This window comes from Toxotes jaculatrix, chromosome 8 (genome assembly GCF_017976425.1).
Source record: "Toxotes jaculatrix isolate fToxJac2 chromosome 8, fToxJac2.pri, whole genome shotgun sequence".
Classification (NCBI taxonomy): domain Eukaryota; kingdom Metazoa; phylum Chordata; class Actinopteri; family Toxotidae; genus Toxotes; species Toxotes jaculatrix.
This window is the reverse complement of record NC_054401.1, coordinates 7,626,862-7,649,978: the sequence shown is the minus strand read 5'-3', so window position 1 is coordinate 7,649,978 and position 23,117 is coordinate 7,626,862. Positions and strand designations below refer to the sequence as shown.

The 23,117-nt window shown below is 39.2% G+C and overlaps 1 protein-coding gene across 1 annotated transcript in view; it reads left to right on the top strand.

The window, feature by feature from the left end:
• LOC121185664 (glutamate receptor ionotropic, kainate 3) overlaps nt 1–23,117 on the top strand; it is an 82,534-nt gene that overhangs the window by 42,079 nt on the left and 17,338 nt on the right. The window contains exons 2-10 of the mRNA XM_041043962.1: nt 2,922–3,095; nt 3,316–3,573; nt 3,705–3,886; nt 6,289–6,342; nt 9,609–9,779; nt 10,090–10,233; nt 13,639–13,746; nt 15,853–15,966; nt 19,374–19,577. Of these exons, the coding sequence (XP_040899896.1) occupies nt 2,922–3,095; nt 3,316–3,573; nt 3,705–3,886; nt 6,289–6,342; nt 9,609–9,779; nt 10,090–10,233; nt 13,639–13,746; nt 15,853–15,966; nt 19,374–19,577 (1,409 nt within the window). The remainder of the gene's footprint in view (nt 1–2,921; nt 3,096–3,315; nt 3,574–3,704; nt 3,887–6,288; nt 6,343–9,608; nt 9,780–10,089; nt 10,234–13,638; nt 13,747–15,852; nt 15,967–19,373; nt 19,578–23,117) is intronic.

The window sequence follows — 23,117 nt, the reverse complement described above, 5'->3', positions numbered from 1 at the left end:
GCAAATTATCCGCAGGATTTTCCTCCCAAGGAGCAGGTTTCACCCTGTTTATTAAATTTGTTAAAGTGCTTCTGAGCAATGCACATTTTATCCTCTTAACAGTCAAATTACTATATACTCCAGCAATTACTTAATGTACTCTAATGAGATTTCCCCATGAAATGGAAGGATTCATTTATTTTAATGTGACGCATTCCACCGGGCGGTTTATGCATCACGTCCCCTCACAATCCGGGAAGGCTTTGAGTCATAAATAGTAAGATGAGCTTGGCTTCCAGACTTGCCACTCTGCCCACAGCAGCAGAGGTACAGTATATGATGCTGTGATCCAGGCACTGGGGGTCTTTCAGGGGCATCAGTGGGTCACAGGTGCTATTTCCAAGCTCGACTAGGTATTGTTGAGGATTAGTGAAATAATACCAGGCTGGCAGACTGTTTGTGTGCTAGGCCAGAGGAGAACAAAATCCAAAGCACAAATAACACATCAAAACACAAAAATAAAATAAAACAAATCTCTTTGTGTTCTTTAAATCCCATTGGGCCACATTAAATTCGAGCCTTTTTAATTGATTTTTTTCTGTACCATTTAATAGTGGTGAAGATATGCATGAAATGTACTAAAAGCTCATATCCTACAACAAAATAAAGCAACTGCTCTAACCATTAGACGATGAATCAATTAGTCGATCAACAGAAAATTAACTGGCAACGTTTCTGACTGTCGTTAAATTGTCAACCATCATGCAATAAATGCGAAATACTGTCATGGTTCCTTTATTGGTAATGGTTCATTTATTTCTTCTCTCTTTGCTATGTCATTTTAAGTTGGATATCACTCTTTAGACTCTTGGTGGGATAAAACAAGCAGATGTCACCTTGGACATTTCAAAAATCATCAATAGATTAATAGATCATGAACATAATGGTTGGCCGCAGCTCTAAGAGCAGGTGATTTATGAAAATGTGTTTAGTGTCAAGGCAGCAATGACTGGAACTTGACCAATAAATGTACTTAATCAAACCAACAAGGAAAATTGTCTAATACAGAACTATTTGAAAATACATTAGAGTGTAATGGTGACATAAAATAATGACTCACACCACACAAGCAACCAATAATAACCACAAAGCAGAGTCTAGATAGAGATAGGATAGAGATTTTAAATAATTGGTAACATCTCAAGAGAGACCTGAATCAATTATCAATTATTATGGTGGTTTAGTGTTTAGAAATGTGTGACTTAATGCAGGGAAAGCAGGTTTTAAAAGGTTGTCTCTGTAGCTGAAATGACTGCCATAAAAGTTAAACCTAAGTAGAGACATTTGTAACTTTTGATGACAGTGAACATTTTTTTTTTTTTTTAGCATTGACAGAAGATGGCAGCGACATTTTGCTTTGTTGTCGAAATGGATAATATGATGAGAGTGGAGGTGGAGGAGCCAGTCTCCCCATAAGCTGATGTTCCTACAGGCGTCTTTTTAAGAAGCTGTCTAAACTGTCTTCTTAAAGGCTGCAGCCGAGCCACGGAGGAACTTTGTTGTCTTACATTTGACAGTACTTGTAATGTTTGTTATTTTACCAATTACACACAAATTGTGGAACTTAGACTATTTTAATGTTCGATGCTGAGGACATGACAGTGAACTATTTCCAAAGAAAATCCTCTGACTTTCAAATGAATTTTAAATGTGTATGTGTTTAAAATGAAACAAAAATAACTAGGGTTTTGTGAATTGTTTGATTTCCTGAACACAATACTTGGCAACATACATAATTAAAGTCACAATTCGAATAAATTCTATGAAGAGGTTAATGTATGTGCAGACTCATGCGGGGGTGAGCACTGGTTTGGTGTGGAGTTTAATTGCGTGGGTTAGTGTTCATCGCGCACACAGATCTACGCCCTGCAAATTTTTAGGCTGGGCTTTCTCCATAAGGACAATGAGTGTGAGTTTTCTATCACATTTAATGAGACACTCCAGCAATTAAGTATGACACTTCTATGAATTTAGGGAGAGATACTGGAGTTACTGGAGATAGATTTAAAAAAAAAATCTAACTCGAAGCAACAAGGGCTGAGATATCCTGACTTTTACTCCCTAATATGGAATAAGCTTCAATAAGATCCAGCGTTTCCCATAATGAGTACTCTCCATGACAAATGAACTAGTCTACATGTATAAAATCAGTGGCCTGCCTTTAAATGACCTAAACCGAGTAAAAAATGCTTTTGATTGTTTAAGCTTTATTGTATTTGTCCTATGGTTCCAGCATACCATGAAAAATCCATTCATCTAGCAAACTACAGAAAAAGATTTTTTTTTTTTCCTACACTGCAGGATGTAGTGCAGGACTGATGTCTGATACATGCCACCTTCTCAAGCGACACTCTACTTTGATGTGAACAAAGACATGTTTTGTAAGTTTTGTGCAGTGGTCCATAACATCTAAAAAAAAAAAAATAGAAAAATACTTTCCTTTGAATTTTATGTAAAAGAAAAGTGCCCAAGTCCAGATATCTGCTCCCCCAATGTGGTATTCTGGTGAAATAAAAGGACATCTTAATGGAGAGACAAGAGCCTAACCTGTACTGCTGGCCTGATGGAACAGACAGAAACACAGACGCATACACACACATACAGTCCTTTAAATCCATTATGTCTTTAGACTTCAAAGCTGATATTGGTTTTTTTTCTACATTCCCTGGAAATGGAGAAGGTTGCTCCATGTTTGCTGAGCAAATTGAATACCCGGTGTAATGTGCACTGCTCCCCTCACTGCTAGTCCTGAGTGCAAATGCCTCTCAATAATGTTCTCCTTAGTCTCATCTGGAATTGTGTCTGTCTTTCTCCTTTTGCTTGTGATCATGTTTGAGACCAACTGTCATGGGCTTTACGTGTCCTTCTCTTTTGTTTTTCAGGTGGGATTTTTGAGCAAACAGATGGACCTGTTTCACTTGTTAGCGCGGAGGAGCTTGCCTTTAAATTTGCTGTCAATAACATTAACAGAAACAGGACTTTGTTGCCAAACACAACATTAACATATGACATACAGAGGATTAATATCTACGACAGCTTTGAGGCATCGAGAAAAGGTGAGTGACATGTTTGGTGTTTACTCAAGAAATGTGATCACACTGTGGAGAAAAACAAAAATTTGGTCGGTTAAAAAAAAATACTAAGATGCCTGCATTAGTTTGACTACGATTGCCTTGGCTAACAAATCAGAGCCCTATATTTAAGTTCTTGGCAATTCTACTGTGACAGAACATAACTTGCTCTGTTCTCAAGCTTTCCTCTCTTGTTCTTCTCTAGCTTGTGACCAGCTGTCTTTAGGTGTGGTTGCAATTTTTGGGCCCTCTCATAGCTCATCGTCAAATGCTGTGCAGTCCATCTGCAATGCACTGGAAGTGCCACACATCCAGGTCCGGTGGAAACATCACCCTATGGACAACAGGGACACCTTTTATGCCAATTTATACCCGGACTACTCATCGCTCAGCTATGCTATCCTAGACCTGGTGCAGTTTCTCAAGTGGAAAACAGCCACTGTTGTATATGATGACAGCACAGGTGAGGAGACAATTATACTATTATATAATACTGTAATTTTGCAAACGCAATGCACATGGCAAAGCCTCACTAAAAACAACATATTTGGAAAGAAAACAGTGTGGTCATGCCTTCATTTCTATTTTCCTCAGGTCTTATAAGACTACAGGAGCTGATAATGGCCCCCTCCAGGTACAACATCAGGCTAAAGATCCGTCAGCTTCCTCTTGACACGCAGGACACAAGACCCCTTCTCAAAGAAATGAAGAGAAGTCGTGAGTTCCGCATCATCTTCGACTGTAGCCACCACATGGCTGCACAGATTCTCAAACAGGTTAGTGCGAGGCCTTTATCTGGGTATTGAGCCTGCTATTGTCAAAACTAAGTATGGCCGGACAAACGAGAGACACAGCTGTCTCCGACAACAGCTGTCTCTGACAACAGCTGATTCTTCTTAGATTTGTTGTGAATGAAAATATAGAGGCTTTGACTCACCAAGAACTTGGCAGTGGCTAAGTGGGAAGAGGAGGTGCGCCAGTAATAATTTAGTAGCAGTGAATTTGAATGAGTAGGGGGGGCACCTGCTTGCAATAGAGAACCTTAAAAGTGAGACAACTAGTGTCCAACTGTATATATGAATCCCATAATTGGCCATTGTAAATTGTGCAGGATATATCCTTGCAGCCAAAAGCAGAGGGGCGAATCACAGTTTGGCACTGAGCTGTGATTATTAGTGAAATCAAGATCCTCATTTTCACATCTGCTGCAGCTGCCTTTGTGTTATACATGTATCTGGGACTTAAAACTTTTTGTGATTTTTATTTTTTTTAATCCTTTCCTCTATCATTGTGTTCTTCTCACGCTTATTTTATTTGGAATAAGATCCAAAATGTTTCATTATCAAAGCTGTATATGCACGTGTTGTGATATAAACAACTGCCAGTCAACAAAGAGCTGTCAGTGTGATTCACAGACTAGAGATTGTGTAGGTGGTCTGTCCCCCCTCCACCATCTTCTCCATTTAGTTGCTGTCAGCTTCTATTAACATGTTTACCAAATGCATCATCTCTTCCCAAGATATTTAAATAACTCAGTTCTTCCAAGTTATTGAGATCTAAGTTGACATATATCTGCTCACGGCCTGTCCACACATCTCACACCAAGAAATAAGTGCCCACTTGAGAGAAGAAGTGAGAGCAGGTTTTGAGGCAAAAATGCTGCAGACAGTTCTCTTCCATGGCCAAATTGTCAGGGCACCGTGGTACAGACCAACAGACCAACCAACGTGGTACAGGAAACTTTCCCATTGCAAGTTTCAGGAGCTGCAGCTAACATATTTAAATTCTTGGAACAACAACCCAAAATCCAAAAACCTGCAAATATTGACATCTGAGAAAGCTGGTGAATTTGGGGCATTTTACCAAAAAAAAAAAAAAAATAATAATAATAACAGAGACCAAAACAGAAATCTTGCCACTGTTAATACTCCAGCACACAATGCACAGTTTCTCACTAAAATTCTATGTGATAGACCTTTTGCTTATTAAAAGTGAATGATACTGAACTACAGCATGCTAAGATTTGCAGATTGCTACAGCTTTACAAAAAGGCTGCTCACATGCAAGACAATAAGTGGCACTCAGGTGCACTGAATTTATATGTAATGTGACCTGGTGCAGGTGCATGTGTATGAAGGAGAATCTGACACATCTTTATTTTAAAAGGGGTTAAATATCACCTCTGAAGTACTTTATTATGCCCTTGGAATCTTTCATTTGTCATGCCATGACTCCCAACAATATGCCGGGCCCTGTCTTTGTTTTGACAAGCTCACTTGCACCCGACATGCCTCTGTCAGGTTACATTCACTCTCGGATTGTAGGGGAGAAAATAGGAAGCGTTTCCCTGGTGTCGCTAACAAATAAATAAATAAGTGCGCTCCTTTTGCCCTTCATTGTAATGTTTTTTTTTTTGTTTTAATTTTAAAGTGTGACCCTGCTTATGGTGAGAATACACGAGGAGATAAATTAAAATAAGAACTTGATGAAGAATAGAAATGTTGACAGAATTCTGTTGCATCATACTATAAATTCTTCCGGCAGCAGTGGAAAAATTACTTTAATTAATGAAATCTGCTCACAAGTTTCAATGTCATGCATTTGGCTTGATGTCCGTAGACAGAGAAGTGAATTTGCCTCCACATAAGCATAGCATCTTATTTACATAACCTTGGCTCTTTTTTTTTTTTTCCACGACAGATGGTACAATTAAATGGGAAGCACAGCCGCCATGGGAATGTGGTGCCTTTGAATGTAGATTGAGTGAAACAAGTGGCAGTGATGGAGTGTTCAGATATGAGACAAAGATTACAGCACTCTTTTGATGGAAGGCCCTCTTCTCTGCTGGGATAACGTCACATGCCATGAGCCATTGCAAACCATTTAAATGCATAGAAAGGCATCAAGTACTGTTGCCACTCTGTAATTCTCTGGACCACATATGGTGCAGAAATCCCAGCAAGCAATTGCAGAAACTTGGTTAGTCAATATGCTCATTAAAACCTGGCTATTTTGCTCTCTGCTGATGAAAGTCATTTTGTGTGTGTCTTTCGTATTGTTTATTGTGACTATGCTGGTGATTGTAAAATACCCTGACATGACAAAATGACCATTTTCTCCCCTCCGTCTCACTCATTCACACCTTCCTGTCCCATCCTCTGTCTCCGTATCCTTCCAGGCCCAGACCATGGGGATGATGACAGAGTATTACCACTATATCTTCACCACTCTGGTAATGTACCATGCTTGTTAATGCAAATAGAGTCTCGTTTGTTCTCATCTCCCCACCGCTTGAGCTTTTGATGAATAGTGGCTAATTGCCAATGGGCTTTGGATCCAGTCCACTATATCAATTTTGTTTGACAAGCTGGAGGCATAATGGAGTCCTCAGTGTGCTGTAGTAAACACTTTATAGTGAAGTCAACAAAAGTCTTTGAGGTGACAGCATAAAAACAGCAGCTTGAGATTCAAAACTGAACGAGACTTCCAAGTTTGCTAAAGGTTAAAAATTGGTCCTTTGTGAGCTTTTACGAGATATATGATTAAATAAAATGCCAAATATTTGGAAGTGAACTTCAAATCAAAATGTAAACAAAATGGTAGCACAACAGCAGCAACGTTAAAACACAATTTTATCCTGCTGTTATTCCTCAATTCATTGGCAGGGCTTTTAATCAACAGATGATATAAATTGTGATATTGAAGTTATTGATTTTCAGGTTTGTTTACATCAATACAAACATGAATGCAACAGGCCTGTAGTCTCAGTAATGACTTCAATGATACAGCGAGAAACAATAGTTGCTTTTCATCTATGTATCAATCTCTTAAACTATACAGCATATGTCTTTATTACTGTAATTATTTAGCCTTTCTCTATTTCCTCTTAAGTCTGGTGATATTCCATATTCTTCTTTTAGTCTGCAAATCCTGTCAAAAGACCAAAACCAGCTATAAGTACCAAGTATGCCAAGTATCGTCTGTGTAGCCACTAACCGCTAAATGTCCAAAAAATAGTGAAAACTATTGGTGAGCCTCAAACACACATTTATGGGCCACACCTTTACACTGGGTGGCATGTTCCTTCATTATGACAAAACGAGGGCACTGTAGTTTATTTTGAGTTGATCCCACATACATTGTCTTGCTGCCAGAAAAGCTCACCAGAGCATCAAATGTGGATTAATCCCCTGCTGAAAATAGTCCCCAACAAATGCACTGCTCCTGCTTGAGTAATATTTCTTAGAAACTACAGTGTCCAGTATCTTTTGGAAAGTATTCAGGCTTTTTTTTTTTTGTTTGTTTTTTTGTACACACACACATACACATATGTACATATATATATATACACAACAGATCTCTACAGTGAGCATGATGTTAGACTTTCTTTTTTTTTTTAGTGTCAGACATGTTTAACATGTCCACAGTATGTTACAGTTTCATTCCCATTCCCATCTTGAGCATTTTAAGTTCTCACTCTGCTAAAACGATCTTGTCTGACTAATACAAGCAGACCCAGCAGGGAGCCGTTGCTGCTCTTCACTGTGACGGCGGCTATCTGGTGACAAACAGACTGAATGGGGATGAATACCAGCATGTTCTGTGCTGTTCCTTTCACTCTCGGTTATTGTCTCTGTTTCTGCCTCCCGAGCGCACACACTCGCTGTCTCTCTGGACTTGGCAAGTCTGTTGTGATAATGTGATATGACATAGAGGTCCAGTCATGATGTGTGTCATCTTTCACGCTCGACAGTGTGGCAATGACATTGTTCTGCCATGCATCATGTTTGTGTAGCATGTCTATTGCTTTAATAGGGAAATCCAAAAGTCCTTTTTTATTGGTAGTGCATCGCTTTACATGTTTCCAAACAGATGGATCAGAAAAAAATTTACTTGAGGATTAACTTTAAATGTTTTATTTAATATGATTTTCTGCAACAACAATATTTTTCTCATGAAGAGAGGATATCTTTATAGAATCAGACTGTCGTATCTGTCTAAAGCTGCAGTATGCGTCATTTTGATAGACACACCATTAAAAAGATTATACCTGGCGGCTTGATTTGATCCAAAATGATGAATACTTGCATGCTATACATGGCAATACAATTTCCTCCCGATGGAATCCACTGATGTCTGTGTTTTATCTTCTGAGGTGAGGGAAATGCCGACTTATTAGAGCATGAAAAGGCAACAGCAGAGTGGTATGGGGTAATAACTTCCTTGTCCTTTGAAATGAGTCTGTCATAGCTCCCGTCTTGCCATAGCTATCTCTGAGAACCTAAAGCTAAGAACTTTGTTGTGTTTGCCACCTCCAGAACACTTATGTATGTACTCAGAGATATGCAGTGTGTTCTCTGGGTTAAGATTTCTGTGTAATGCTGTTGTAGGATTATGTTGATTTTGTGCTATAGATGTGTGTACAAGGCAGCACTGCAAAAAGTGAACTTATAATTGGAACAACTTGCTCCTCTGACATTCCAAAATGCCCTGAAATGAAATGAGGATGTCGCAAAAGACGAATTATATTTTACAAACAATTCTGTCCCAGTTAGTTTGTATTCTTAGCTTCAAAGCTAAGAAACTTGTAACCTGATCTACTTTTCTGAGTGTTTCTGAATGTCATATAGAACAATAGCGATTTACTTTGATCTCTGTTCATAAAAGAGGCTACTGTACTACATTCTAGTGGGAAAGAAAAAAAAAAGGAGGAGAAATATTTCAGTGACTGGCGGCGACCGTTCTTTAGTAAGTGTCTTACACGCTCTCGTTCCCCCAGCACTAACCCCACAGGGTGCTAATGAAATATCTATGTTCATCCAAATGTCTTTTCCAAGCCCTCTGGCCCATTCCGACACGACATGTGTCAACATGTGACTTCACACTTCAGCTACAATGGCTGCCCCAGAAATTACAGCGGCTCAAATTGAATTGCTTTTTGCTTAGAAGTTGCCAAGGGAATGCAAGTGTTGAATTATTAATATGATCCAACAGAACTGCTGTTTTTTTTTCTTGTTCTTAAATTTTTCTGAGCCACAAACAATAATTAGAAGCTTCACAAATAATACATTTGTACCTATAGAGATTTTATGCAGTTGAACATGATTAAGAAAGACAGAATATATAACACAAGCTTGTAGTTTGTGCAATATAATTCATTATTATGTAGGTGCAAAAACAATAACAACTTGTCAATTCTAAAAGGGTTTGCCAGCAGAAAAGTGACTCTGCCACCAGAGCCTTTTTAGATTTCATTTATTACACAGACACTGCCTCAGACACCAGACTTAAATCTCCTGATTTGACATTGAAAACTGTATTCCTCCTTCTTTTCACTCTGTTTGGTCTTAATATAGTATCTCTTTAATCAGCTGCTGCGTCATTCTCTTTTTATGTAGGGAGAAAGCGTCCAGCATAAATACTTAAAACAAAGATGCTCAGTGCTAGCAGACTAAATGAGAATCCATCCTTCTCTACTGCTGTCTCTCTAATAAAAAGGACCTGATGGCCATTGACCTGGAGCCATATCGCTTCTGTGGTGTCAACATGACCGGCTTCCGCATCCTCAACGTGGATAATCCCCAGGTTGCATCCATTGTGGAGAAATGGTCGATGGAAAGGCAGATACCACCTAAACCTGATTCAGGCCTGCTGGAGGGCATCATGACGGTATGTTTTTTTACTTCTGTATTGTTCCGTTTAAAGTCAGTCGTCAAAACGTCAACATAAGGAGACCACATCTATCTATCAGTCTATTATTTTTTTTTTTTTTTTAAATTTGAATTACTTTATTGATCCCTCCTGGGGAAAGAGAGGACACTTGTATCCCTTTTTTTTAATTTTAGCATATTGCCAGAAATTAACTGCTAATAAAAGATATAGGTCTTTCATATGTTCCTAAATATTGCCCATATTTACCTTGCAGGTCATTTGCTTGAATTCAGGCATCAGCTGAAATAATGTTCACCCCTTATTCCAGACAGATGCAGCTCTGACCTATGACGCAGTCCACATTGTATCCGTGTCATACCAGCACGCTCCACAGATGACGGTAAACTCGCTGCAGTGCCACCGCCACAAACCCTGGAGATTTGGAGGGCGCTTCATGAGTTTCATCAAAGAGGTGATGGGACACCTGTGACCTGTTGCTATTTGATTTAAGCGTTATTTATTTTAGAGAATACTGATTGAGTGGTGAACATGACAATAGGAATGGAGTGAGGACTGTGTAGTCATTTGGGACTTAGATATTTACCCAGCAAATCAATAATATCCACATACAAAGAAAACCAAGCCTTGATAGACACATCAAAGCAGCGTAGTTGTCAGCTTTATAAATTCCCTGTATTCATAACCTATTTTCCAGAAAGCACGTACTGTAACCTTTTGAAAGCACAACTTGTGTAATCGGCTCTTATTTCATCTAACATGAGAGTCTGACAGTGCCTCAGAATACACAAACAAGTCTGGGCAAAATGGCAGATGAAGGGTGTGCGGAGATGCTACTATTTGTATCTTGATTTGTTCAAACAACAAAATCATTTGTATTTGTCTTGGGTGTGGTCTATAAATGGCAGGAATTCCATTTGTTATTTCCCTCTTATAATCATTCAGATTACTGCAAAATTAAAGCATTAACCATCTCGATCTACTGAATTTTACTCAGGCTTTGCCCTCTAACGAGGATCCCTCATCTGTGGGAACTGCCCAATAAATTTGCATATACCCACAGAGCCATGAGAATGATAGCAACAGGGGGCTGTCCATATAAAAAGGGCAGAGCTAAACCCCTTGCCGGTGCTTTACGTGCCTCAGTGCCAAGCATCCTGGAATTTGCAACCAGTTTCAAGTATGCTTTTTGGCCAGTTTGGGCCTATTTTCCAGTGAGGATCTCTCGAGCCTCACTGAGATGACAGAGAGGGAGAGTGTGGTCATAGATCTACTAAGCCCTACCCACCCATCCACAGAATGACAGCATCCTTCTCCATCAAGATACCACTATGTGCCTATGCGGGTTCATGCAGTCACTGTCACGCTAAACAACAAAGCTGTCGAGGCCACAGGGCTAAAGTCAGAGCAGGCTACAATCACACCTGTGAATGTGACCGTGAATGGTTGTTTGTCTCTACGTGTCAGCCCTGCGATTGACTGGGGACCTGTCCAGGGTGTGCCCCACCTCTCACCTAATGTCAGCTGGGATAGGCTCTAGTGCCCCTGCAACGCTCAAGGATTAGCTAATGGATAGATAGATACTCTGCCACGGCATGGCCTGCACTTTGCCTCTCTCACATACTATTGGTCCACTGACCTATAACTTCAATCCAGGTGTACAGTGAGGGAAGAGTGGATACTTGTGTGTTGTTCCTCTTCCATCCACTTAACTGAAGACAATGCAAGATGATCACAAACTCATGGTATAATATCCAGTCACAGATATCAGCATTTAGGGTAAGTATGGGGTAACTGATGACATGGCTTGCAACCTAGTTCAGAGGTAAGCAGGGGCAGAATTTCTTCGGGTCCCAAACATGGTCCCTCAAACAAACAGAAGGTGCTTCAGTGGTGAACTGAAGGAGGTGATGGGGCAGTGTCTTTAGGGATGAATTAAATTTTCAGTTTGTAGTTCGGCAAAAGTGAGGGGTCAAGCCCACTGTATAGAGTCTCCAATGTTAGAGTACTCTCCCTGTGTAAACAGAATTAGAGTTACAATGTGTAACCATCCATTTATAATGACATATCAACGATGAACGCCTTGGGAGAAAATGTAATTTTTGTCCTTGCGCTCGCAATGTGACTGTTTCCAATCATTCCCTAAACACCCAGAATTTATTGTGTAAAGTGTGCTCTGAAATCTGATGCCTCACATTATAATGTTACTCAGCTACACATCCCCAACTGGCACAAGATCCATGAATACTATTGTTTGTGTCTGAGCTGTAGGAACAATGTCTGCTTGTCTGCCAAATGTGCAAACACAATATCACATGCACCATTACAAAGAACAACAAACAATGTTGTGCGTGTGTGTGGTCAGTTGAAACAATGAGCTTTGTTGGCCCTTCTAAGAACATGGACCATTAGCAGCTATGTTAGCGACTTGTTGTGATCATGACTAAAGCCAGAGAAATACTGTTGTTCTTATGCAAATATACTGTAGTGTTGGGGTTATAAAAACAGTTACACAGGCCTGATTTATGCTTGCTTCAAGACAAGTGCCTGACATGTCCTCAAGGTCGAATTGGCCCTTCGGATGTGATGTGGCTGAGGCATTTATGTCACTCTTTGAATTAGAGCTGTTTGAACATGCCACCCACCTCAGTGGCAATAGGCTAGATGAAATGAGGTATGAGGCAGTTTGGAAAAGGAGAGTGCCACAAATTTCTCCTTGAAGCTTCGATCTTCTCACAACAAATTCTGGCAAGTGACAGAGAAGACAGGAGAAAGCTATAGCCTGTAGGGTTTTCACAGTTTGGATTTTAAATATCAGAAAACCGCTGCTGCTCGACACACAATGATTGATTACTCTATTGTATCAAAGCCTATTAAAGATCTAGTGTCTGCATCCCAGACACTGTGACTGAATGAAAAGGACAGCAATAGAAAATGAAGATCTGTTTTTGCATAAAGACCACAACAGACAAAATAAAATAAAATAATACAAAAATAAAATAAATCTTAGTATGGCATTTAAAACAAAAAGGATTCCCCCCAAATGCCTGGGCATGCAGTACAAATGCCAAGACTAAACTAAAATGGACGGGAGCAATGACTCAAGAAGAGTTTATTTCATCACTGCTGATAGATGGCTACTTCTGCTAGCATACGTGTGAGAAGAACAGGTACGTAGCAGAGACTGTCATGTTTGCTTATGCACACGTCTGTGGAGGTGGCAGGTATCAGGGAATCATAATAGAGGGCAGTTATGTGTTTTTCCCCCTCATGGGGAATCAAGCAAAAGGAGATGGTTGTTAATTAACTCTGTAGTGTGGAAGAAAAATGCTTTGGAGGCTTGAGATGTAAAATGTAATTAAAAACAAAAAAAAGAAAAGAAAAAGAAAATGCAGCCTGTATGGTTTGTGTTTGCACTTTTGGTCTGTGGGTGTTTGTGCGTGTGTGGGTGTGAGTGTTCTCTCAGTGAAAGATAGAGGGTGTTGTAATGTGTTTTGCTAACAGCACTTGTACATTTTTCTGCGGTTATTTCTTCATTATATTTGCCCTATTGTAATGTGCTCCAAATACTTTGTTCCCAATATTTCCGAACAGTTCAACTAATGTGACAAAAGATACACAATTGAATGTAATGTGATGCAATAATACCATAACTATGATATAACCACTCTACAAAAACTGGGCAGCAATTGTAAATTATGAGCTTAAAAAAGATTGCATAATTACTGCATTGATTACATTAGGTTGTAAAGGTGTTTAGATTGTTATGTGCAGTATTCTACTTGATGACAATGAGGTTGATAAAGTGGAATTTGCTTTGTGAATATGGGTACAAATAAGTAGATATGTTATCTTTCAGTCCCACTGGGATGGTTTGACGGGGAGACTGTCGTTCAACAAGACAACTGGTCTGCGTACAGACTTTGACTTGGACATCATCAGTCTAAAGGAGGACGGGCTTGAAAAGGTAAATTTTGTTGAAATACTATCTTTTGGTGCTTTTGTTGAGATGGAATAAAACCAACAGCAAAGTACATCACCACATGCAGTTTAGAAAAAAAACACCACTTCTGTGATGATTGTACCATAAAAAGAAGTTAATGGAATTATTGATTTCAGAAATATGTTTCTGAATTTCCTCCTGATGTGGAACAGATAATGCAAATTTGACAGTATCATTTACCTCCTAACAAGGAACCAAATTGGCTGTTTCAACATAAGCATAAGTTAGTGGATCATAAAGCAAATTGGATTAGGGTACACATTAGGGTGTTAATTGCAGCCTCTCTTAATGATAATTCGAGGTGATGCCCAAAATGCTGTTTGGTGGTAATGAGCTGTATAAACATGTTTTACAAAAAAGAAAAAAGAAAAGGGAACAAAAAGGTTGGTAATCTAGAACTTATTTTATTATACTGGAAGGCAAAGTACCCTTTGGACTATAACAGCTTTTCTCTACTAGAGGGCTTTCATACATTATGAATACATCAAATAGGGATAAGTCCCATTATGACTTCCTCAAGTACTCCCTAAAGGCTCAAGACCATATAATAGCAGGGGCTTTTCAGCTTGTAACCCTTCTGTTCAAGAATGGAGCTTGAAACACTGCTGCTTTGAAATGATTCTTCCTCTCCCTTTTACCGGCATCTTGTCCTGCGTGCGGTCAATTAAGTTGAAGCACAGTCATCTTGCAAAACGTATTTGATGGCATATTAGCATCCTCTTTCTCATTGTGTCTCTGACAAATCCTACACTCGAGCATGTTAGCGTTGATCCAGCAGTGTGCTGGATTGCTTGATTTTTTTTTCTTTTTTTTTTTTTGTATATCCGTGGAATCGGCTTTTACTGTTTGAGCCTGTTAAGATGTGGACTTTTCTCAACTAATCCATTGTAATTGAATATTAGCCCAACTTTGAGCTTTTGCTGGAATTATGAACAGGTTTCTGCGAGTGCCACTTTCACTCAGTGCCGGCATGCTCAGGAGGGTGAAATAAATGTAATGCTCTCCGTGTGGTTGCATGAGTAAATAACTTTTGAATCAAGTCTTTCTCTAATCATGTTTAATGAATTGAGCTAATTGTAATTGGGTACAATTAGAAAGAATTTTGCAAAGCGGAGAGCATTCACAGATATTTTTAAATCTCTCTCCTGGAGTTCTCTTTGGTTGTGTGACAAGCTGTAACTAATGTGCTTTTCAAATTAGAGCATATGCCTCTCTCTGGATTAGGCAGGGAGGACGTTAACAGACGTTTTTCATGCTTTTTTGTGGGACGTTGTGTATCTTTAAATGGATCCACCTCAAGCACCAACCCCAGTGAATATTAAAAGCTGTGTCTGTAGTAAGAGAGAAAGCAGGAGAGATGGAAGGAGGGTTTGGTAGAGGGCTTGACTTGCAAACAGAGATTGTTACCGACAGCCACAGGACTATTTGTGCTAATGATATGTTCCAGAGTGTGTCTCTACAATATGCACAGCTTTTTGCCTGAGGTATTCTCGCATGTATAACTCCTTTTATTTGTTCAAATCTCTTGGCTTATCTTAGTGAAGCTGCAGAGCAAATTACTTTCACAATGTTCCAACCTGCAACCCCATGCTGTACCTTCATTCAGATTAACTATAACCTTCTTGCAATATTTGCTATTTTTAATTATGTTTCTTTTCGTTTTAGTGTCATTATTTAGCCCTATTTCTTTTTCATGCACATTTACACATCTCAGAAACTGACAACATCAGAGTATATTATTTGTACACTTTAATCTGGCAATAGTAATAAAAAATATAAGGTAAGCTTTGTTTTAGCATACAGTTAATCATGTGATTTCAGTTTCTTTGATTTACCCGTCTTTCTTGATATCTTTCAAGAAATACACCTAACTACCCTGTGCTTTCCAAAATAATCTCGCCTGCTGATATAAAGGTGACTCAGCTGATATAAAGGTGACTCACCTAATGCAGCAGGAGATGTGTTCAACCTGGCACTAATGTGGGAGACTGGTTGGCGGGGGAGTCTGCTGGGGTCACAGCCCACCAACAGACACAGAACACTTAGCTACACACTTTTCATCTTCCGCAGGTGGGGAAGTGGAGTGCGTCGGGAGGGCTTAACATCACAGAAGTGCCGAAGCGAAAAGGGATGAACATCACTGATTCCCTGGCTAACCGCTCCCTCATCATCACCACCATTCTGGTAGGTCACCTGTGTAGTCTGTCATAAAAGATGTCCTATCCATAATACCCTAAAATTCAAGCTTTACAATAAGAATTATATAAATAAAAATATTTATTTCTTTCCAATAGAGATATTCATTGCAATATAGAGGGTATCAGCCATGTTTTACTCTGAATTTACTGTCACATTAAACATATGCACTCAGTTTACATATCTTTTCTTTGTGACTGACGCATAATATATATACTAGGTCTAAATATAGCACATATATCATAGAATACACACTTTAAGTGACTGTTTGCTAAATCCATCCACAATACAGCGATCATGCAATCATAACTTAGCAACCGTAACTAGGAACAGAATGCCTGTCAAACTTGAAGCTATGTGCATGGGATTTCTAGTTAAAGTGATACAGAAAAAGATATTTTAGCCTTAAAACCAACTAGAAGTACCACCTCGTGGTCATACGCCTCCAGCAACCAGTCAAGTGTATTCTGAGTAGTTCATAATTAGAGTGAATGAATTCTTGATTTATGGCCAAAAACGTGTTTTGTGAGCTCACAGTGACTTTGACCTTTGAACACTAAATTCTAATCAGTTCATACTTGAGTCCAAGTGAACATTTGTGCCAAATATGAAAAAATTCCCTCAAGGCGTTCCTGAGATATCACATTCATGAGAATTCAATTCAGTTCTATTCTATTCATTCAAAAAGAATGTCTATTTTCATGGATCATCAACTGGTCAGGAGTTTGTGCAATGCAGCACCATTCTTTTAGCATATCGTGTATGTAGCGATCAGTTTCATATTTAACACGCCTTTTATAGGGTTCTCGATTTAAAATGAGTCAGCTGAAAACATTAAGAGTCAGAGATGGGGACAGCATTTTAAACAACTCATGTTAGCTTAATTAGCTACCTAGCTGCAGCTGATGAATTCTGACAGCTCCAGCTGTCATTTCAGCTGGCAGTGGCCTACTTTTGTCTACCACTGTCAGAAGTCAAGGGCCCGTTGTTTCAAAAATTAATAAGAATTTCAAGTGGTAAATCTACTAGTGAATCTAGCAAATGATGAAGTACCAGTGATTCAGATTAGATTTTAAAGTCATATCATGATCATGTTAAGTGAAAAGGCCTAGAGCAAAAAAGAAGTAGGCGGTGAGATACAATGAACTCTTCCTGAGAATGGAATTAATTACATGTTCAGATGCTCAGAAAGAACTAGGTGATCCCTCCCCCAGCTTCACATCGCATTCATTTGTAGATCCCCACTTGTATGTACTTAACACTGTCACTGGATGTTGGGGTCTTTGTGGAGCTATCAGCGAGCTGCTGACACAGATGCCCCCCCCCCATGCACCTTTTCAGGACAGATATACAAGCTACAACAATAAACACTATCATTATGCCTGTGTTGGACCACAGGGCTATAATTATGACAAGTGAGGTTAAGGCGAAACATAATTAATGCCTATCAGGTGCCATCTATGTTAATTCTGTCTCAAAGAGGAAAAATGGAACAAGGATTTAAGTGGTGTAATGTTGAACTCCTGTACCAGGAAGTGCCAGTGTTTTCTGATTTAATGTTGGAATTAGAGTGGTGTTAGATGTGTTCCTCACTGAGTAGTTCAAGTGTTTCAAGTTCATTTTAAGTTTTTTCTAAATTCAAAATGCATTTGAATCTGTATGACATGTTCCTCGATTTGCTATTTCATTGGGAATCATTAGTTTAAGATCATAAAACTGCCGACTTTCAAATTGCTGAAGAGAGTTTCAGCTTTAATATCAATCTCTCCTCTTAGAGTAATGACATTGCATCAAACTGATTCCAGTGATGCATGAACAAGACGTCTGACAGCTTTATAGTGATAACTTTGTCGGAGAGATTAAGGCACTTAATGTGTTTTCCCCCTTACATTAATTGTTTGCACTCCATTGCCTGTAATGTCTCTGCACAGGCCCACCTCCCTCCTCTTTCTGTTATGCACGCCCATGCTGCGACTGTGAGGGTAGAACTGGTATAAACACTTTGATTTGAGTTCAAACCTTGGGGAATAACAAGAATTGGAAGGCTAGAAACAGATGGTAATGACTTTTTCCCTTAACATGCAAACTTTTTGATCAAGTTAATTGGACAACTTGAGCAAAGTTTGTGGCTAAGCACTTACTCTCTAAATGCATTGTCATCAAGTATTCATAACTTATTATTTATTTAAGAGGCCATCCTAATTGTAACGTCCAAGCTTCGTATTTTAATAGCAAACAATTAAAAATGTTTATCATTTGCTGTATGTTTTTCTAGGCGTTTTTATTTTGGTGAAATTTATGGAATAAATTATGCTCTGCTTCATGTTAGGTTTGGTTTACAGCATTGTTTACAGGCAACCAGCCTCAACGGAACAGTGCAACTGTGTCCACATGCCACTAGCACATGATGTTGTACTTTAGCTGTCCCCACCTCCACCCTCACCACCTCCGCTTTCCCCCATGAAAAGCAATTTCCTGAGGGAATAAAGAGCACTGCGATTGCGTGTGTTCTCCTCTTTGTACAGTTAAAAAATAAATAAATAAATAAAAAAAAAAAAAAGCAAAGGGTCACCTTCACTAGAGAATCAATTACTCTGCTTCTGAGCTCAGTTTGTAAATTATACATCTGGCTATTGGAGGCAATAAATTGTATTACAGCCCTTGCATAAATGGACCAACATGTTTTGAAATGCACAGCGGGATATGCAAGTCTATTTGGCAGGGAAATGGTAACAGGCACTAAATAAAGGAAATCATTTATGAGCTATTCTGCGTTAGTCATTGTCACTGCAGGCATCAGCTCAGTTGCTCTCCCTTGGAGGTTGGTGACAATGATGAAGGCAACGTTGTGGGCATGTTCCATTTCACTACTGCATTCTGTTCCTAATCAAGCTTTTATACACCCCAAATTATGAGCAGCTAGGCAGGATATTACAAGCCAGTAAAGAGTGTCAGCTACCTGACCATAAAATGGGCCGACCTGTGCACCAGCTATATAGGTCAACGCACAGCAGTGTGGGGGAGATGGCAGGTCTGTTTAGCTCAACAAATCAAGCATACTGATAGTGTAAACAATTCTTCTGTGTGCATTACCATCACTATAGTAAACACAGGTTACAGGTTTGCAATTTAAAAGACATTTACTTACGTTAGTCTTAAAGTAACTCAGGTCTCCTTTCACTAACACATCAATGCAGCAAAAACCTTTGCCTTCTTTCATATTTTAACACTCCCTGTAGCCGCACACTGAACTAGAATCTGCTGTCACTGCCTGTTAAATGCAACAGCAGCTCATCAGCTCAGATCACTTTGCTTCAATTAGGTGCATGTGCTGAAACAAATTGAAAAAGCTGACCTCACCATTGCTTTTCATTTGATCTTTTTGGTCTGTGCAGGAGGAGCCATATGTCATGCTTAAGAAGTCTGACAAGGCGCTGGTTGGGAACGACCGTTTCGAAGGATTTTGCATCGACTTGCTAAAAGAGCTCTCCAACATCCTGGGCTTCACCTATGAGATCCGTCTGGTGCCTGATGGGAAGTATGGCTCTCAGGATGACAAGGGCCAGTGGAACGGCATGATAAGGGAACTTATAGAGCATGTAAGTCGTACTTCATATTGTCTGCTTCACATTTTTCCTTAAAAGAATAGTTCAGCATTTCTGGAAATATGTTGATCTGCTGTCTTGCTGAGAGTTGAGAAGATTGATTCTACTCTCGCTGTGCAGTAAAATACATAGCTGGAACAAACAGCCTGTTGGCTTAGCTTAGCAGTTGCCAGGCTCCAAGAAGTTGCTGCTCCACCCCAAGTATAGTCTGGTAAATAACTGTCTTAAAACATCAAATTTTGTCTTTATACTTCGTTTTTTTTGTGACAAATGAGGTATTACATATTAATTAGTGACCTGTAGAGATGTTGGTAGCCAGATTTTGTTACCTTTGGACTGGTGTTTTCCCATGTTTCCAATCTTTATGCTAAGCTAATATTAGCAAATAAATATTTACCATACAGACATGAGAGTGGTAGCAAATGAACGCATTTTCCAAAGTGTCAAACTATTCATTTAATAAATGCTGCATCTATATACTGTAAAAGTGTTTTCCACCAGCATGTGAACTTACAAAAACATGCCATTGAAGTAAAGTTCAGGTTATGTCCTCCATGTGGACAGTGATATAGTTATGATTGAGTACAAGTCAGGAGTAGCCTGCAAAGCTGTCAGTTACATTTATGGCACAATTATGTCAAGGTTACCTAAATGAATAAAGTGTGTCGATGCCATTCAGTGAGACAAACCACTTCCTTCAGCTGAATGAACCAGAGATGTAGGACGAGCACAAAAATACTGAATATATTGTAAGGATGCAGAGGAACACATCGCCAATCATCTTGCTCAGGCATAGCGGGAAATCGCACCTGTCTGTATCAAACTCAGAGATTCAGCAGCCATGAAACAGCCCTACATCGAAGTGATGGTGGCAATTCTCTGCTGGCATTTCATAAGTGTCCCTGTCAGTGCTCTCTCTTTGTCCTCAGCCCCATCAGGTCAGCGCTGTACTCAGCTGAAAACTTGTAATAGCTTAAGTGGCATTTAGTGCAGGGAATCGTAAGGCAGGAGTCAATGGCTTGGTGCTGAAAGGGTTGGGAAAGGTGGGCTCCCACTGCAGCACTTTATTTCTCCATCCAAGCTTTTTGCTAGATCCATGTTGATAACAATAACCTTGAGGGGAACAAATGGATTACTAAAGGCAGAGAATGCTGGCACGAAATGGAGATGCATGACTCCATCATTAAACAGCACATATGCTCTTTGCATTAGTCTGTTCTCTGGTTTAAAGGGAGATGGTGCAGGTGGCCACAGAGAGTCTGCTCATTAGCTTACAGCCAAATGAAAAATGAGTGCGACATAAGGTTTACATGTGTTATGTGAAGAGGTAGTGTCTGGTGATTGAGACCTATATAGCTTAAATAGAAACGTAGGCTGTTGAACACAGTGCATAGACACCAAAGTGTAGTGCCATTTGATTTTGCTTTGCAGCTTTAGAAAGTGAGAAATTATAAAGCAGAAGACAAATACAGTTAAAGAAATGCATTTTAAAATGTTTTTTATTACAACATATCTTTATATTTTAACCTCTCTAGGTCTATTGCCTTTGTAAATAGCAGCAGAAGAGAAGATTTGAGTCTATACTGCTTGTTATTGCTTTTACTGCTCCTTATCGCATGACCAAAGATGCATGGCTTTGCGGATTTTTAGTCAGTTCTATTTTGTGGTCTAGTGCTTTCCATACCCTGTATAGTATGGATAAGCTGATCGTGATTCAGCAGACCTGAAATATAAACTTTAAGGCAAGCTCAAGAGATCTACCAGAGACCTGGTATGATATGAGAGGCCAGTAAGGCTACAGATTTTGTGAGAGTAAACTACAAACTACTGCAGTAAATGGCTATGCTCTCATGTATGTATTCAATACAAAATGAATTGCATTCATTGTGTACAACAAATAGAGAAGGTAAAAAGCACTGTCATAGTTGTTATCTGTTCAATTTATATTCATAACTACTTTCTATTAACCTCTTAAAAACCCATTGCCCCCTCACTGTAATACAGATAAATAAGATGTGTAACAGTTTACTGGGGATCAGTGCCTTTACTCAAAAAAGGGTCATGATGTTAGATAAGGTCTGAGGTGCCGTAGAAAACAGGGAAAACTGTTGGTCCAAGCTGATAAAATGGTGCTGAAACATAAGACTCGTGCATTCATACTATCAGAGCACACAGTGTACCCTCATAAATCACAGCTGCATTACAGAATTACACAAAATTCCCACTGACATCTTTTTAAGAGAACAAGACCTAGGTTTATTAAAATCAGTTGTAAGCCTTCATTCATCTCTGTAATCCATCAAGCTTTGTCACACAGTGGAAATGAGACAGAAACAGAGTAAAGCTCACTAGATATGTGTTTGTGCTTTTTAATATGTTTTGGTATGAATTTGCCACTATTATGTGATTTACTCCCCATGCAACTGATACCTCTGAATGAGAAACGGCAGTGTTGCCAAGTGCAACAATTTACTATTGTGTAACATACAGCCCTTTATTTTCCTGTGTAGTCACAAAGCTCGCTGTGGTGCCAAAGGGCATTGTATGGAAGGTGCTAAATGATGCAACAGGCCTTGTTAAACTTGATTTAGTCACTATAGATGATCACTTTAATCATGCTGTGATGCAAATGTTAATAGCGTGCTTAGCACATCATTTGTTTCTGTCATGGCAATTAATCTTTGCTTCGACAGATAAGTTATAGCCAGCCCACACCCTCTATGTCTACACGGATAGATAGTTGACTTGATTTAGGTCTGAATGAAAAACTACAGTACAGTACTTTATTTGTTTGTATCGGGTAAAACAAATAAATGTGTTTTAATGCTCATCTAAGGATTTTTTTTTTTTTTTGTAATGGAGGGCATCACAAAACTGTAAGTGGATGTGTGTGATTTAGATTTTTTTTTTTTTTTATCTCAGAAGCAGGATGAACTGGTGGTGAGAGTCACTGACCCATAGCTGGAAGAACACAGGTTCAACTGCCACAACAGCAAACATGTCTGTCCTGCCTGCCAAAGCACCCTTGAGTAAATCACAGTTCCAGCCAACCACACTCTAAACCTTCCGCTTTTGCAAAGCAACAATTTCTTAATTACATTTTGTATGTGTCATCATTAGCCCTTTGTGTATTTTGATATGAGACTACATTATATGAGAGGGTTCAGGCATATCTATAATGTTGAGTGTTGTCTGAACATGAATGTGCATTCATTTCCCACCATGGACTTTGTAAATGCACGTACAATTGGCCAATCATACCTTTTTATATTCCCTCAGCATCCCAAAAGCAAGAATTGCTGTCTGTTGTCTGAAGTAACCATTGCATAGTTCAGCAAAGTGTTTCTGCAATTACAACACCTTTCAACAAAGCAAAATTTGCACTTCTATGTGTTCTAAATGACTATAAAAAGAAGAAAAAAAAGCAACACAACAACATTATGTCTAAGTGCTGTACAATTACTTTTTCATACTTGTGACTGCATGCACTAAGATATATATAGACTGTAAAGCAGAGTGTGTAAAGGTTTGTTG